The 17,349-nt window shown below is 44.0% G+C and overlaps 3 protein-coding genes across 3 annotated transcripts in view; all 3 read right to left on the bottom strand.

Annotated features, from left to right (window-relative positions):
• The window catches only part of LOC310794746 (zinc-binding protein A33-like), a 219,578-nt gene that overhangs the window by 28,454 nt on the left and 173,775 nt on the right, over positions 1-17,349 (bottom strand). The gene's annotated exons all lie outside the window — the stretch shown is intronic.
• On the bottom strand, positions 638-5,560 carry LOC310794897 (keratin, type I cytoskeletal 18-like; the record flags this gene model as incomplete). The annotated part of the gene is made up of 7 exons (XM_083656937.1): positions 638-770; positions 1,490-1,710; positions 1,823-1,948; positions 2,045-2,209; positions 3,471-3,627; positions 3,770-3,852; positions 5,183-5,560. 7 exons carry the CDS (start codon positions 5,558-5,560, stop codon positions 638-640), a joined length of 1,263 nt encoding a protein of 420 aa, XP_083513063.1.
• On the bottom strand, positions 6,844-15,743 carry krt18a.1 (keratin 18a, tandem duplicate 1). The gene is made up of 7 exons (XM_083656344.1): positions 15,202-15,743; positions 12,061-12,143; positions 10,611-10,767; positions 9,269-9,433; positions 8,981-9,106; positions 8,196-8,416; positions 6,844-7,494 (listed from the first exon to the last, which is right to left on the bottom strand). Exons 1-7 carry the CDS (start codon positions 15,649-15,651, stop codon positions 7,383-7,385), a joined length of 1,314 nt encoding a protein of 437 aa, XP_083512470.1. The 5' UTR covers positions 15,652-15,743; the 3' UTR covers positions 6,844-7,382.

The raw sequence follows: 17,349 nt of genomic DNA, 5'->3' as shown, positions 1-17,349 counted from the left end.
AGTTCAATTTGCATTTTTTCCCCTTTTATTTTATTTTATTTACCCCTGGGTTAAGGGCTGTAGCTAGGAATAGGAAAGTCATAGAGAGTTGGGATTCATATAGGAATAGTGGTTAGGGGGATGTGGGTGGTGATGTTGGGGGCGGGGAAGGGGCCATAGGGATAGGAAGGTGCAGAGTCGGGATTCGAGGGGTGGGTAGGATTAGTGGCTAGGGGGTATGGGTGGTCAAGTCAAGTCAAGTCAAATTTTATTTATATAGCACCTTTCATACACAAAGGCAATTCAAGGTGCTTTACAAAAAAGCAGCAAAGCAATGCACATATAAAAAACACATAAAAAACACAGCCGACAGTTTTAGTTAAAATATATACTCAAATTAACAAACATGAAACATTATTTCTGTTTTAAATAAGTTACAAGGCATGGGGAGTGGTGGGGAGGAGTGGCGCCGTGGTCCAAAAGGTTTGCGCTTGTTTATGGAAATGATATAAATATGGAATGCGTCATCAATGCATAATCCAAGTGTCTCCACATGATCAAATCGAAAACAATCACAGACATGATATTTCACTTTTTATTTTGTTACAAAGGACTTTTTAGTTTTTCTTGTTCTTTTTTATGTTTTTCTCTCTAACTTTCAAGCATCAACCACTTCCTGACTGGCTTTGACATCCTTTTCTTCTGACACCACTTTGCCATCCACGATGGTCTGAGTGACCGTCACCACTTTTGTCTCAATCGTCTTCTTATGGTCGCACGCATCCTCAAGGCTGGAAAAAAGAAGACAAGTCAAAGGAATAGGTTGTTTATTCAAGTAAAACCAAACTGAGTCCGAGTTTGTTCTACGGAGTAAGATTTTTCATGGTACTATCTTGAGAAGGGAAAGCTTTGTTATTCTCTTACTTGTATTTTGCTTCTATGTTGGTTTAGTTAACATTATTATTATTCATATTATTAATATTACTATAAGTTAATTAATATTATTAACACAATAAAAATGTAACAATTGAAATGGATATGAGCGATGGCAAAGAGCATTGCACTGAAGTTTGCCGTTTACTTTCCATATCAATGTAGATTCATTTAATTTGTGTGTGTGTGTGTATATATATACATATATATATATATATACTGTATATATGTGTGTGTGTATACATATATATATATATATATATATATATACACACACACACACACACACATATACAGTATATACACATATGAATGTCTGGCTTTCACCAAAGGTATCAATGGCTTTTTTTATTTTTTTTATTTTTTTGGGGCATTCTTGCCTTTATTAGACAGGAAAGATAGGGAGAGAGGGAGGGGATGACATGCGGCAAAGGGCCACGGGTCAGATTCGAACCCGGGCCGACTGGCCGGCCCGTACATGCACTACCAGGTGAACCTCCGGCGTGCCCCTCAATGGCTTTATACCTAATATTCCAAAATCTGGTTGTTGTGTTCTTGCGTTTGACTCATCACTCACTCGAAGTCTCCCTCCAGCAGCCTCCGGTACTCGGCGATCTCGACCTCCAGCCGTATCTTGATGTTGAACAGGAGCTCGTACTCGTGCGTCTGGTGCTGGATGTCGCCGCGGATCTGCGTCAGCTCCTCCTGCAGCTTCAGGAGCACCTCGTTGCACCTCTCCATCTCCATGCTGTACCGCGTCTCCACGTCACGCAGGCTGGCCTCCTCCACGGACGCTTTCTGTCGGTGGGGTGGAGGACAGAGGACCGACCGTTTGACTGACGCAGTGACGGAATGCAGGCTGTTCTCATTCACGGCTCCTACTTACCAAAAGTAGACTAGAGGTTCTTACCAGACTATGTTCAGATTGTAGTTCAATCTCCAGTGCCTGGTACCTCCTCCTGGTTTCATTCATCACAGTTGTGACCTCCCTCAGAGCTGTTGTGCTCTCAGTCACCTGGCCCTGCACCTCTGTGAGCTGGATACAAGAACACACACACACACACATTGCACATTGCCCAAATTGCGCCATTGCACTGAACTGCTGTTAACGGGCGAATTCCATGTACTGCACCTGAGATTCGTGCCACGCTTTGAGCTCCTGCTGGTTCTTCAGTGCCATCTTCTCGTAGTTGGCCCTCATCTCCTCCATTATCTTGGCCAGGTCCTGTCCCTTAGGAGCGTCAACATCCACCCGGACTCCAACCTGAGTGATCTGGGCACGCAACGCGGCCACATCCTGTTGAGGGGGAAATAGTCAGGGAGTGATTTCCTGCACAAGGATAGTTCGGGTTATCCTGTGCAAAGAGGTCAAGGCTCAGAGCGATTGCTCAAGCAGTGGAATTTTACAATACATAATAACTCATCTCCTCTCATATAGAGACACTGCATGAAATAGGCCACGCCCATCACGGGGGAAAGCGCTCCATTCACTTCCATACACCAGCGTCATTTTCCTTGAATTAAACATAGCTAAAAGCTGTTGTGTGGTGGGCTGCGCAGACAACAAATGTAAAATATTGCCAATTAAAGTGTTTTTGTACTGTGTAGCAAAACAAGGAAGCCATTGAGAATTAGCGAGAAGAAAAATGTGGATGTTGCTGTCAAGAAAGTAAGTTGGAGTGTTCATCTTCCGTATATATGATCTTTGTGTGCAACTGCGTGACATAGGAGAACGCCAGTGCGTCTGATGCCATCTGTCTGATGTTACACCAGCGTTATTTTCATTAATTTAAACATGCCTAAAAGCTCATGTCATAGTATTTCACTTCAGGCCACTGTGTGGGATCGTTTATCCAGCGTTGTTTGGGCAATGAAAAGGGACACTGCTCCAGGCCAACTGAGTTCATTTTCTCTATGTACCTTTCCCTCTTCATTGGAGGAAGTGTACTGAAATAATCTTTTGACATTATCTAAAAAGAAAACTGTCCAAATCCCTGTAAAACCCCGCAAAACTATTTATATCTGACGAGAGTTCCTCCGTTCGCCCCGGTTAGCCGCGGTTTATTTTGCTAGCTGCAGTCGTCAGGCAGTGCTTCCCTGTATTTTCCCCCATCTTGGGCGTGGCTTCTGAATGATGACGCGTTTTGCAGTGTCTCTATTGGGGGGGAAGGAGTTTTTGTTTCCCCCCGTTTTAGGCGTGGTTTCTGAATGACGACGCACTCCGCAGTGTCTCTATTGCCTATACCAAACTCTAATCTAAGGCCTCCTAGTTTGTGCTCAGTTGAAGATTTTGTCCCAGGGTCCCCCATCTGATAAGATGTTTGCTTTTAGATCTTGTTTTATCACAGAAAGTGTATGAAACCCATGAGCAAAATAGTCATACAGTCTGTCGTGTTACTGATGGATGGAACGATAGTGAAAATAAATGATCCCCTTGTTTGCTGGGGACCCCCTCCCCTGGAACCCCTATATGCACTTTATTGGGATGATCAAACAGGTGTCTCATTTCTAGTTGACTTGGGCCCAATTCGATCAAATCTCTGAGCGGTCATCCTCACCTCCTTGTGGAGCTTCCTCAGGGTGACCAGCTCTTCTTTCAGAGACTCGATGTCGCTCTCCAGGTGCAGCCGCATTACGTTGGTGTCGTCCAGCATCTTCCTCAGCCTCGCCACATCGGCGTCGACCGCCTGACGCATAGACATCTCGTAGTCCAGCCTGTCGGAAGACAGAGACAAGACATCTCAGAAACGTGGTTGATTCTGATCATTTGACGACTTAACATCTGGTCATCGTTAATGCTTGACCTGTAAGCATATACATTAGATCATGTTTGTTGTATTCAGAGCTCAACACTCACTTGATTTTGAAGTCGTCTGAGGCGAGGCGTGCGTTGTCAACTTGAATAGCAAGCTGTGCATTGCCCTTGGTCATGTGGAAGATCTGCGGGAAATCCAAGATACTTTTAGTATTTTTTTTAAGTGTGAGAAATATAAACACTGTATACTGAATGACACTTCACGTTTACTATTCTCAACCCTCATTTAGATGGCCAATAAACTGTGGTGCTCATGTAACGGCGTTGTGTAGGTGGTACTTGCAGCAACCCATGTTAAGGGCTTGCCCAGGGGTGGGATATGAACCGCCGACCTTCGGCTTGGGAGTCAAAGGCACTAACCACTCCACCAAGAGAGCTAGCTCCCTTGGCGGAGCTGATTAACATGCCTTTATACTGGGGAGTGAGTTTAACCAATCCACACTGGACTCACGAGGAATCCGCGCTGATTCACCTCGGTTACACTCAGTCTGATTCATTGTGGGGTGGACATAGGGCTTTGATATCATGCTGTAACTCTTGACAGAAAAGGGCAGATTATCTTGGGACAGATACTGTCCAACATAAAGATATGATTTGAGTGTAATAAAAGCACTAGAGATATGGTTTTACAGTACTTATAAAAATCAATCAGTCTAGCATGCAATCACTTTGCCTGTGAATTATTTCACAACCCGATAACACTGAAGTTATATACAATTGTCACAACGAAAGAGGAAGAGATTGGTCAATGGTCAATAAAAGAAAACCCTCTATGAATGTGTCTTTGAAAAACGATCAAATAACAAACTTGTTTTCATACAAGTTGAATTGATTGAATTTGAATTATGTTTTAGAAAGGGAGCATTCCATGCAGCCGATTTCATTTCTAAAGCCTGGGAAAAGAGAAAAAATATGCTGTATATTTGATTTGAGTTCTATAATGTGTACGTTTGTGTATATGTATCCAGTGTGGATATGTTTATATATGCATACACATTGTGTGTGTGTGTGTATATATATGCATACATACTGTATGTTTATGTCAAGTTGTTTACACACCTTGCAAGATTGTTGTCTTTAGTGTCTTATAAGCCCATGCGGGCTGGGCACCCTGTGTGCACGACACTTGAATAAAAATATCTATCTATCTATCTATCTATCATACATGCACGCACACACACACACACACATACATATGTAACGAATATACGCTACACACAATATACACGTGTGTGTGTGTGTGTGTGTGTGTGTGTGACAATAATGATTCACCCCAGATTCACCTCGTTCTTTTGTTTGACTCTCATGCACTTGGTGCATTTTTGGCGTGAATCTGATGCACTAAATTAAAAATGATTTTTCACTTTCGAGTGACCAGATCAAACATTACACAAACAAACATCGCGCAGATTGACCGATTGATTCATTGACGTTTCCTCTTGGACAAGCACTCACTTTGGCCCTCAGCTCCATGACGACGGCGTTGTACTTGCTGTAGTCTCTCTTCGCACTGGGGCCCCTCTTCTCGATGAACTCGTGGATCTTAATCTCCAGCTGCCTGTTGGCCGACTCCAGCTGCCTCACCGTCTCCAGGTAGCTGGCCAGGCGGTCGTTCAGGTGCTGCATGGTGGACTTCTCATTGCCGATGGTGATGGAGCCAGAGGTGGCCCCCGAGTGCTGGTGGTCGAAGCTGCTGCCGAGGCCGAAGCTGCTGGCGAGGCCGCTGCCCACCCGCGCGCCGCCGTAGGAAGCGGTGGAGATCTTCACCCCTCTGCCCCCTGCTCCTCCGGCGACGCTGTGGGCGCCGTAGACCCCCGGGGTGGAGATCCTCATCGCGTAGCCCCCTGCTCCGCTGGAACTTTGGCGTCTATACAGCGGCTCCATTGTTAAGAAGTGTGGTGGTGATCAATGAGACAAGCAGCAGGTCCTGGCACAGAGGGGTTTGACAGCAGAGAGTGGAGGACGAAGGAGGACGGTATCTTATATATACTCTGAAAAGTCCGGATTCCTTTGTGCCACTCCTGTCCTATCTATATGGCTTCTTTTTTTTTGTTTACCTTTAGCCTTCTCGATTAGACTCTGTCCCCCCACACCCACTTTGCACCGATTTTTATCACCAGTCAAAGGCGGAGGACAATATGCCGGTCAATAGTGTGTAGAAATTGAGCAGTATAGTATCCAAAACAGTGAAATCAATGGATTAATGATTCATGATTCAATTTTGAATGAACTTGAATGAACTTCATGGCTCATAATTATGACTATGAACTTTGAGGTATAATCGAGGCACAGCCCTAAATGTCCCTGTTCATAGTTTGGGACAACAGTCCAAAGTCAAGAGGAAGTTGGAGCAAGTTCTACTAAAGTTATGCACGATGATGTTGACATTTCTCAAGAACTTATTGCTGTATTATCGAGTAATTCATAAATGATCGTAAATCATTCTTAATGATCTACCAGTGGCTCCAGTCTTACTAAGCAATGCATGGTGACCCAAATTCTGTGACATACGTTTAAAGGGATTGAAAATCCGCCAATCATTCCTCTGTCCTCCATTTCCTCTCATATTCATTTTCTTGATTTTAATATTTCCTGCCATGTCATGATAATACAACGCCACATATCTGGATCATGGATGTAGCAAAAGAACTGGATAGGGGACGAGCCACGCCCACCCATGCATTCGGACGGAGGCTGCTCACTGGCGCATGAAGCCATCATGGGGGGGTTTTCTTCCTGGTTTTACTTCCTGACCATGCGGCCCAAGGCGAAGTGCGCATGTGTGCCATGACGTATTCCATGACGTCTCCCACCCCTCCCACCCATGGATGTATTAAAAGAAGAAAATACACCCGTATACTTTTATACTTTTTTTTACTATTTTTTCCGGTGACACCCGGAAAAAAATCCCCTGGGTTTAACAGCTGCCGGGGTCCCCATGGAAGTGGATGGGAATTTTCCTTTCTGGGCTGCATGGCGTCACGTGACTTGCAATACAGAGCTTCGCCACCATGTTCAAATGGCTTCACAGCCCAGCGCTATTCCTGGGGGCTTGATCTGGATACAATTAATTCTCTGTTACGAAGCACACAAGAAGTTCTGATCTCACCAAGAAGAATGGTTGGAATGGACTTTATTGGAATGTCTGAACATTACAGCACATCAGGCAGACATAACTGGACAGAAAGAAAACCAAAGATGATGAAATATAAAAAAATAATGGTTTACGTTACAAAACAAGCAGTTTACCTTGACTCTTTCATTCGTCTGAAATATCGAATATCATCTATTATTTTGGTTTGAAAGAAGCTCAAAGTTCTCCAATTCTGAATTTTTGTAAACGTCTACTCCTTAACGGATGAGTTCAACACACAAAGACATACGTAAGACAAGGATAATGAAATAAATAGAAGATGATTGAGTTTTCCTCTGATCCAGTTATCAGCCAATTGAATGTTAGCACTGTAAAACCAGGAAAAGGTTCTAACCAATGGCAGTGGCAATTGGGATTTTAAAGGTTAGTGTTGCAAGAAGTGAGAAAAACCAATTGAGACACGTTTTGATCAAAATCTATTTTGGCCAATGGCATTGTTAGTGTTCTGATGACATGATGGCGACTGATGGGAGCGTCAGCTGGTGTCCAGGTGCCAGGTCTTCACACGTTCTTGGTCTCTGTGCTGGAGGAGACCACTTTGCCGTCCACCAGGGTCTGTGTGACGGTCATCACTTTGGTCTTCACCGTCTTCTGGTCCAAAGCGTCCTGGAGCCTGAAGGGAAAGTGCAATAAGAAATCAGGTGTCACACAGATTTCAATGCAAAAAATGTGAAATAGCAGCCCAGTCGCCAGAATAAAATGTCGGCATTCTACGTTTCTGGAATCCACGGATACGGAGAATATGAACATTTTCTGAACCAAAATATGTCGCATAATCATGTTTCTAGAGGAATACACCTCATAGAGTCTAACGAGGGGGAAGGGGTTGGATTTGCCGACCTGTAGCATCCCCGTCCTGCAAACGAGAGAGGGCATGTTCGACTCCCGAGCGAGGCACGTCGTGTTTCTACTTTCGGTTTGAACCCCAACCTAAACCATTACCCTAACCTTAACCAAGTTGCTTTTGTTGTCTAAACGTAACCAAGTCACTTTGTTGCCGAAACATAACAAAGTTGCTTTATTTGCATTCAATTTAGGAGAGGCAGCGATGTTTTCAAATGAATCATCATTTTGTTTCAAATTTAAGTTGAGATTGTAGACGTAAAATGCCACATTTTAGAAACATATTTTCCTGACATTTTGAGTTTACTAAATGTACATTGATGATCTACATATCCCTGGTTTTCAGACACATAAAACGTTTTATTCCGGCGATTGGGTTGAAGACACAGTGTAGTTTCTCTCGGCTTGGACAGCATTATGAACGTTGTGTTCCTCGTCACCGTCGTCATGCAAGCGACAATGTGCACTTACGTGAAGTCCTCGCCGTCCAGCAGCCGCCTGTACGTGGCGATCTCGGCCTCCAGCTTCATCTTGAGGTTGAGCAGGGACTCGTACTCCTGTGTCTGCTGCTGGATGTTGGTGCGCAGCTGTGTGAGCTCTGACTCCAGGCTGATGATGATGCTCTGCAGAGACTCCATCTCCATGTTGTAACGCATCTCCGTGTCCCTCAGCGTGCCGTCCAGAGAGGCTTTCTGTTGGGGGTTGGGGAAAGAAAGAAAGAAAGAAAGAACGAAAGAAGGAAAAGAGGGAGGAACAGAGAGGGAAGAATGGGTTAAAAGTTACAACGATTCCAGCTCACTTATGCAGGCAGTAGCCTACTGTAACATCACTCCCAATTATAGCTACTCATTTGATGAAAAGGACTGGTAATCAAAGTTTATTATACCAACATTTATATTTTTCATATTCAAATCTGGTAATTCTTCCATTCAGATCAAATCTGGTAATTCTTCCATTCAGACGACACCAGAAACTTTGCTCTAGCTTTAAAACTATATATATATATAATTATTATTTGGGGGGTGGGGGGAATTGACCCAGGGGCCACACTGAGTGAGGTCGGGGGCCGCATGTGGGCCGCGGGCTGCCAGTTGCCCACCCCTGCGCTATAGCAACAGGTCACCCGAGTGCGAAGGCTATGTCAACAAAGTAAATGGGATGGTGGTGAAGTGAGAGTGCTGAGTGAAGCGCTGCAGTGAGCAAAGATAAGCGTGTATTGCGGTAGATGAAGTGTGTGCTGACTGAGTGGTTCTCACCAGGCTCCTCTGTGACTCCAGCTCGATCTCCAACGTCTGTAGCTGTCTGCGCAGGTCGTTGACCTCTGTGTGGGCGCCCTTCAGGGCCTCTGTGTTCTGGACGACCTCACTATGCACTTCTGTAATCTGAGGGAACCATTGAAAATGTATATATATTAATGTTTGTCCCACTTTTTTCCTCAAAAGCTTCTCGCACTTGCGTCATCTTAAGAAAATAATTGTATTTATTTTTTAACAAAGATAATCGTAGAAATTTTGCCGAAAGTGTTTAGATGGCTAAGCCTTTACCTGAGATTCGTGCCACGCTTTGAGATCCTCCTGGTTCTTCAGTGCCATCTTCTCATACTTGGCCCTGATCTCTGACATGATCTGGGCCAGGTCCTGTCCTTTAGGAGCGTCGACATCCACCTGGACTCCTGACTGGGCGATCTGGTTACGAATCTCCATCACCTCCTACGGACGGAAGAATTGTTAAGACATAATGAGAACCTGAGGAACGTATATTGAGATATCGAAGAAATACACAACAAAGTAAGATAACGTTTGTTGACGTTATTTTGGTATTTTCAGTAGTTGGAGCACTGCTGAGATCTTGTGGATTCTACCACTTGGGAATTGCTTTAATTGTACTGTGAAGCAGTTCTGACTCCTGGACGCCTTCGACCATAATCTCCTGTTATGGTCAGGTAAATTCTAGGGGAGGTGCATCGCTGACTCATAGCTGAACTCGAATCTTCAAGCACTAAATATTTCAGTCAGTAAACAAAATGGCTGGGTGTTGGCTTATGTATGATAGCAATTTGAATTCTGTGGTGTTTCTCTGCTGCCAATTATGGATATGGACAGAGCATTTATGATGAGGCTTGCCGCAGAACTCGTACTTTAGATGCAAGCAGCTGCAGCCGTTTCAGAGTGTACTCATAGAGCACACATGGAGGTGCTTGCAGGATGATTTAAAGGAGGCAGACAGCAAATGTTTGTTCAGATCTTCAGGCTGAAAGTGTGGGATGTTTTTTTAAATGTGGTAGAACAACATGGAAGAAGTTAACACTGGAGCAGGCAGCCGAAAGGCCTTGATATACGGTAGCCTAACCTTCGACAAATGTCTGACTATCATAACGACTTTACACCATGCGTCTATATTAAAGTCCCTGGAAACCAGAATTTTTTTTTTTTATTATTTAGCATTTTGAGTTAATCACATCACAGGAACCTATGTTAATAAGCCACCAGCCAAATTTGAATGATGATGAACATCGCAAAGTATACAAATTTAGGTTTGACAGTCATGGCAACAGTCATGTCATGTGTCATGTGTGCGCGTGTGCGTGCATGCGTGTGTGTGATTCGATTAAATCTTATGACGTGATAAGATCATGCATTTTAGCACTGCGCGCACCGCTCTCTTCAATGAGGAAATGGAAATCCAGACCTTGTAGAAAAGTGTAGATTTTTGGGCTTAGGGTTGAAAGTAATGTCAACTACTTTCTGAGGCACACAATTACTCACATAAGACCCTAAATTTAATAGTTAGAAGGTTTTTGTGGATTTTGGTTTCCAGGGACTTTAAGAGTTGAGCACATCGATTGGAGTGTTTGTGTTGAGATGTGGACGTGGTGGTCACACTCACGTTATCGTGGTTCCTCTTAAGGTGGATGAGCTCCTCCTTCAGGGATTCGATCTCGCCCTCCAGGTTCATGCGACCCATGTTGGTGTCGTCGATGAGCTTCCTCAGACCAATGATGTCAGCCTCCACAGACTGGCGGATGCCCAGCTCAGACTCAAACCTAAACACAGACCCATCAATTAGGATCATTTTCAATCATTCTCAATTCATTCTCAATAAATTGCTTTAGTTTTTGCTTTATTTATTTTTTGTTAATTATACAGCTATATTATCAAAAGATTTAGCTCAATATCCTATTGACAAATGCTTTGACATACAGTAGCCTGCAGAGGGCCGTTAGGAGATGTAAGCTCTTTGGCAATGGCTGTGAACAGCTGATTGAGTTCAAAATGCCTAACATCCATCTCAACAGTAGGCTATGGAAGACATGTTTAATTGAGGTGTTTTTGACTGGAAACTCATAATTTTGCCAATAATGCATATTCAATTTTGTTTTTAGAACTCTGTTAGGTAGCTAACCATAGTATTTGGTCATGCTAACCAAACTGTCTTGTTAACACAGCATATCACCTGCACTATAGTGGCTAGAAGTTGCATGTTATCGTTGACATCTGTTGCTTTGCTAAATTAGCCTTCTGCCTTGCTAATAGCTAACTGAGCCGACTCTACAACTCAGCCAGACAGTTTACTCTGTCACAGTAACCTACATTTACATTTATCAGACTATTGACTTTTGCCTAGAACATTTTTGAATAGATCTACAGCCACACCTTTTCTGTAGGCGGTTGTTATAGAGCCATTATTTGCACAGCATAATAGACAATTGGCTGGACCTCCGTAAGGGCACCATCTGTGGTTGCTAGGAGTTGGGTCATGCAAAGCCATAGGTTGTGATGATTCATTATTGCAAGGCAAACAACTCCCCCGTTGCATCATGACAGATGCCATTCATCCTGCAACTATTTAGCAATAAAAGTGGGTGTGCCAGCAGCTGTCTGGCTTATAGAGAGGCAAAGTGACCGCCTACTGTACTTCCTGCTTCAGCACTGTACCAGAGATTTTCATCCGCCATTTATTTTCCCATACACATTTCATAAAATGCTTATAAAAATAGTTTTACCTGTTCAGATATATTTATAAACAGGAGAGATCTCATAACATTTCACTGGGACCAAAACGTAAAAAAATTGTGGATTTAAAGACAATTATTTTTTATGTCGTTTTTTAACGTTTTGGTCTGAGTGAAATGTTATGCGGTCTCTCCTGTTTCTAAATATATCTGAACCATTTGGTTTGAACAAGTAGAACTATTTTTATAAGCATTTTACGAAATGTCTATGGGAAAATAAATGGCGGATACAAATCTATGGTACAGTGCTGAAGCAGGAAGTAGGTGCGCTCTTTGGCTCTCTATAGTTGAACAGTCTCAGCAGTACAGAGGGGAGAGGCTTACTTCACTCTGAAGTCATCGGCTGCGAGGCGGGCATTGTCGATGTTGAGCACCAGGCGGGCGTTGTCAACCGTGGCATCGAACACCTGCAACAGGGTTAAGACCACAATGGAAATATTTACTTTATGAACTTAAGACAATAGAACATGTAGACAATCGGAACCAATCGCAGATAAACATTTGCACTAAGAACTGACAAAAACAAAATTATTTACATGTCAGAATCCACAACTGCCATGTTTGGTTATAAAACCCTTCCTTTTCAAAGCAAATACAGGGCATTTGTTTTGTCTATAGAGAGCCAAAGCGGAACGTCACTTCCTGCTTCAGCACTGTACCAGAGATTTTCATCCGCCATTTATTTTCCCATAGACATTTCATAAAATGCTTCTAAGAATAGTTTTACTTGTTCAAACCGTTCAAACGGCTCAGATATAATTAGAAACAGGAGAGGCCGCGTAACATTTCACTCAGACCAAAACGTAAAAGAAAATGCGGGATTAAAGAAACTATTTTTCTATGTTTCTTTTTTAGGTTTTGGTCCGAGTCAAATGTTCTATGGTGTCTCCCGATTATAAATATAGCTGAACCGTTTGGTTTGGCCAAGTAAAACTATTTTTATAGGCATTTTACGAAATGTCTATGGGGAAATAAATGGCGGAAGAAAATCTGAAGGGCTGAAGCAGGAAGTGACATTCCACTTTGCCTCTCTATTGTTAGTGAAGGAAATCATAGAAGAAAAATAAAAAAAATTCATGTATAAGGGCTTGCTTTTGGATCATTTTTACTTGTGCCACTAGGGCTACAGTAGTAATACTACCTTAGATCTTGAAATAAGCCGGAAGATGGCAATTACTCTGCTTGCATCAAGATGTTCTCACTTGAGTCAAGAAAAGTCTTGATACTGTACAGGGGATTTTATTTTATTTTATTGGACACATGAAAATATCGCTGCCAACTTGCACCCCCCCCCCCCCCCCCCCCCCCAGTTACACTCAATACTCAACAAATTGATTAAGATAGATATTTTGTTGCCATGCCAAACAGTTACGATAAAAGCTTATTGTACTGATCCATGTAATGAGTGTTTATTCTCAGATAACTCTCCATTAAAACAAAAGCGCCATTGTACATCACAGCCCTTATCTACTGTCCTGCCACTGCTAAGCAAATACTGGCACCATCTGTTTTTTTTTTAAACTGACCCGGGCCACTGTCCTCATGTACACACACGGACGGGACAGGAGGCATACAGGTGACAAGAGTCCCTCAGCCAATCATTAACTGCCAGGCAGCGACTGTCCCCCTGGCTGCTAAGGAACAGGATCTGTGCTGTCAGCAGGACGGAGGCAGGTGATTTGCATGAGGCCGGTGATGACGGTGACGGTGCTGGGGTGTGTGTGTGTGCGTGTGTATGTGCGTGTGTGTGTGTGTGTGTGTGTGTGGATAGAAGAGTTGGGTCGGGCTTCCTGTTGCCGGCATGAAAATCGTTGTTTTCTCAGAGGGGGGTCGAGGTTGAAGGCACCCGTAATCATCATCAGTTTTGTGACCAAAAAGGAAAATTAAGCTGTTGTTGACCACCAGGCCTGTGTGAGTGGAGGCCATTGAGCTGTTAGTAGAATAACACTAAAAAGCAGACTTTAAGAAAGCTCTTATTATTATGTTAATGTTGTGAGAACGATTATTAAACCTTGGGAAGATCTTGGGGGAAATAATGTCTTCTTCTTCTCTTTCTTTGCCTGCCTTTTATGCGTGTTTTGTTTGCTCGTCTATTGTAGCTGGCCTTGATGCTGCTGTCTTCACTCCCCACAGGGGGAAAAGAGTTGAAAAAGACACGGCCTACTCTTGTTGGTCTCCTTGAGCACCTTCCCACAGGGGAGGACATTGTGAGACTGCTGTTTAGTTACAGCAAACATATATTCACATTTAGGTGTTTCTCCTGTTAAGACCCACATAACCAAACTAAAGTAACTGGAATGTTCCACTTGGAAAATGTTTCTCCACCCCCCTCAATGAGAAAATGTAATTTCAAACTGAGCTTGGCAGCATGTGTGGAGGTCACACAGTCCAGTTCTCTTTCAGTAATGCTTCTGCCACGTCTGCTTTTCCTGCCCTCAGATTGGGGCAAAACAATCCTGAATAAAATGTTTGACACATTTGCCTAATTGCCTCGTTTGCTTTTCAGTCTCAAATCTTTGTGCACTTTATTAAAATGTGCCGGGTGTATTTGAATGGAGCGTATCAGATGAATGGAAAGTTAATGGTGTTACTAATCACCTCTAAATTAGGTGGTGTGTGTGAAGTCACTGAGCTAACAAGCTCCACCTCGAAAGGTAATTGAGAACGACGTCGTAAATCATCGCATGCTGTGCTGCCAACCTTATCAAGTCGAAAGTGTGTGTGTGTGTGTGTGTGTGTGTGTGTGTAAGAGCTTACTTAGACCACGCTTTACACCTTTACCAAGGTTTAAAGTGAACAACAACCTCTTGAACTGTCATAGGATCATGCTAAAAAAAAAGTACTGACAGTTGGACGTAACATACTATCCATAAGTATCGTGTTTCACTTTTTCCTTTACCCTGAACCAACCGTACCAGTTTTACTATTTTGTATACACAGACAGGACCTTACAATACGATCCCATGACCTGTGGAGTTGCACGTTGACCTCTGGTGTGCTCGCACGTCTCTGGATCCTGTTGAGAAAGCCTTCCTCTCTCTCTTCCTGTCTCTCTGACCGTCATGACCCCCTTAACATTCCGCTCCCGTACCGTTTCCGGTCCGGTACCTCGGCCCTCAGCCCATACAGTAGCATCTTGGGTCAGGGTGCAACTCTCTCATCTCTGAGCAGCATATTATGAGATGATGAAGATCGTAACATCTGCATAACATCTGCAGTGTAGTGTACTCTTCATGTGTTGTCCCTCACGTTCCCATCGCCCTTGCCTCACAACTTCTAAATCATCTATCTGCACATTCCTTGAACCCTCTCCCTGCCGTTCATCTCACCCTCCCACATCACCTCCCCTCGACCCCCTGCCCATGCTTTTGTCCAACACCTCACAAATCAACACATGCACATTCTCCTGCCCCCTCCTTCACCCCAACCGCCCGCCCACCCGCCCACCCTCCCCTTCCTGCTCACCTTCCTCCTCAGGTCATCCAGGATGGCCTGGAACTTGCTGTAGTCTCTGAAGTCGGGTCCGCTCTTCTCCATCGCCTCCTTGATCTTAAGCTCCAGCTTGTGGTTGGCCTGCTCCAAGTTCCTCACCGTCTCCAGGTAGTTGGCCAGGCGGTCGTTGAGGTTCTGCATGGCGAACTTCTCGTTGCCCATGATGTTGGCCGAGTCCCCGCCGCCGCCGCCGCCGCTCACCTGCATGCCGCTGGAGAAGCCTCCTCCCAGGCCCAAGCCGGCTCCCATCCCGCTGCGGACTCCAGAGTAGGAGACGCTGGAGATGCGGGTGCCCTTGCCCCCCGCGCCGCCATAGGCGCTGGCGGCCCGTTGAGGGGCGACGGAGGTGCGGGTGATGGACATAGAGGGAACCCTGCCTCCAGAGGAGCGCACAGAGTACGAAGTGGACTTTTGGAAACTCATGGTCGCTGGAGAGCGTGAGACTCGGGGAGAGAGAGAGAGAATGTGAGGCAGAGAGGCACCGGCTGGGCAGGCAGGCAATGGGAGCTCACAGACACAAGGCAGGAGGAGAGGGGAAGCCGTTGCTACTATATAAACCGTGTGGGCCCTCGGGCCCGCCCCCCACAGACCACTCCCCCTCATCCTGAGTCACCTCCCTCTTTTTTTCCACAGGCCCTAAACCACAGGACCGTTCACAGCATGCCTCTGTCCTTCCCCTTTCTGAGTTCATCAACTCTGACTTTGAGACTCACCGGAATTCAGTTGAAACTTGAATTGGTGTGAATGAGACTGAATGTAATTTAGATTCGGTTTGCTGATGGGACCTTTTTAAAAGTTGTGTCTCCTGGCTATGGGCCTGTATTCTGATGTCTGTTTTTCCCCCTCACAGCATAATAATAATAATGATAATAATAATAATAATAATAATAATAATAATAATAATAATAATAATAATAATAATAATGATAATGATAATGATAATAATAATAATAATACTGTAATAACAACTAGAGACCCTTGCGATGGGATAAAACGAATGTGGGCCAGGGGCGTAATGTGGGGCGAACAATGTGGGGGGGCCGAGCCCCTTGCTCGGATCACACCCATTTTCAAACTCAACCTTCATTTTTATGTCAACTACACACCTGTAAAGTTTCATTTTGCACCGTTTTGATGGCATTGAGCTAACAAAATCTTGCCACAGACAGACAGACAGACAGACAGACTGACAGACAGACAGACGGACAGTATAAACACCTGGCAAAGTCAAAACAGCTTCTGTGGTGGTTCCCACTACAATAGCTGTCTCCAGGGCCACATTTTGCCTTGATGACACACACACACACACACACGTGCGCACACACACATGCACACACGCACCCACACATGCACGCACACACACACACACACACGGACTCACAAGGTGAAGACAATACCAGCCCCGCTGTCACGGCTGGTAATAATAATAACTAGCATGCTCACCTGCTCAACTGGCGTGCGGCGCGCAGTTGAGCAATTGTGCGCCACGTGTGTCGCACCCTCTGCCTTATTATAGTAGTGAGATAATAGTCTACAATGTAGACTGAGAAATATAATGTAGACTCTACATTATATTTCCATAGTGCATTTCTCAGTGCTCAAAGTTGCTTTACAGCAGGGGTGCCCACACTTTTTCAGCTTGGGAGCTACTTTTAAAATGACCAAGTCAAAGTGATCTACCAAACATATTTATTTATATATATATACACTGAGTATACAGTGGAAAACAGTGGAACAGTGGAAAAACAGTGGAAAAACAGTGGAAACAGTGGAAAAACAGTGGAAAAACAGTGGAAACAGTGGGAAAACAGTAAAAAAAAAAAAAATCCTCCTCAATGCCATGCGATCGACCACACGACCTTCGCGATCGACCGGTCGATCGCGATCGACGTATTGGGCACCCCTGCTTTACAGACACAAGATAAAACCATTTTTATAGATACATGTAGTAGGCCTATAAAGATAAGAATAGATGAGAAAACAAGGGGAATATAGTATTTTTTATTATTTGTAATAGATCAATATAGATCACACACTATACATTACAGTGAATTTGTGTATATTATACTATAATATATACAAGATAAGATGTCCTCAATTTTCTTTTAGATCAGGAACAAA

The sequence above is a fragment of the Poromitra crassiceps genome (assembly GCF_964638095.1).
Source record: "Poromitra crassiceps genome assembly, chromosome: 20".
NCBI classification, from domain to species: Eukaryota; Metazoa; Chordata; class Actinopteri; order Beryciformes; family Melamphaidae; genus Poromitra; species Poromitra crassiceps.
This window is presented reverse-complemented; position numbering and strand designations above follow the sequence as displayed.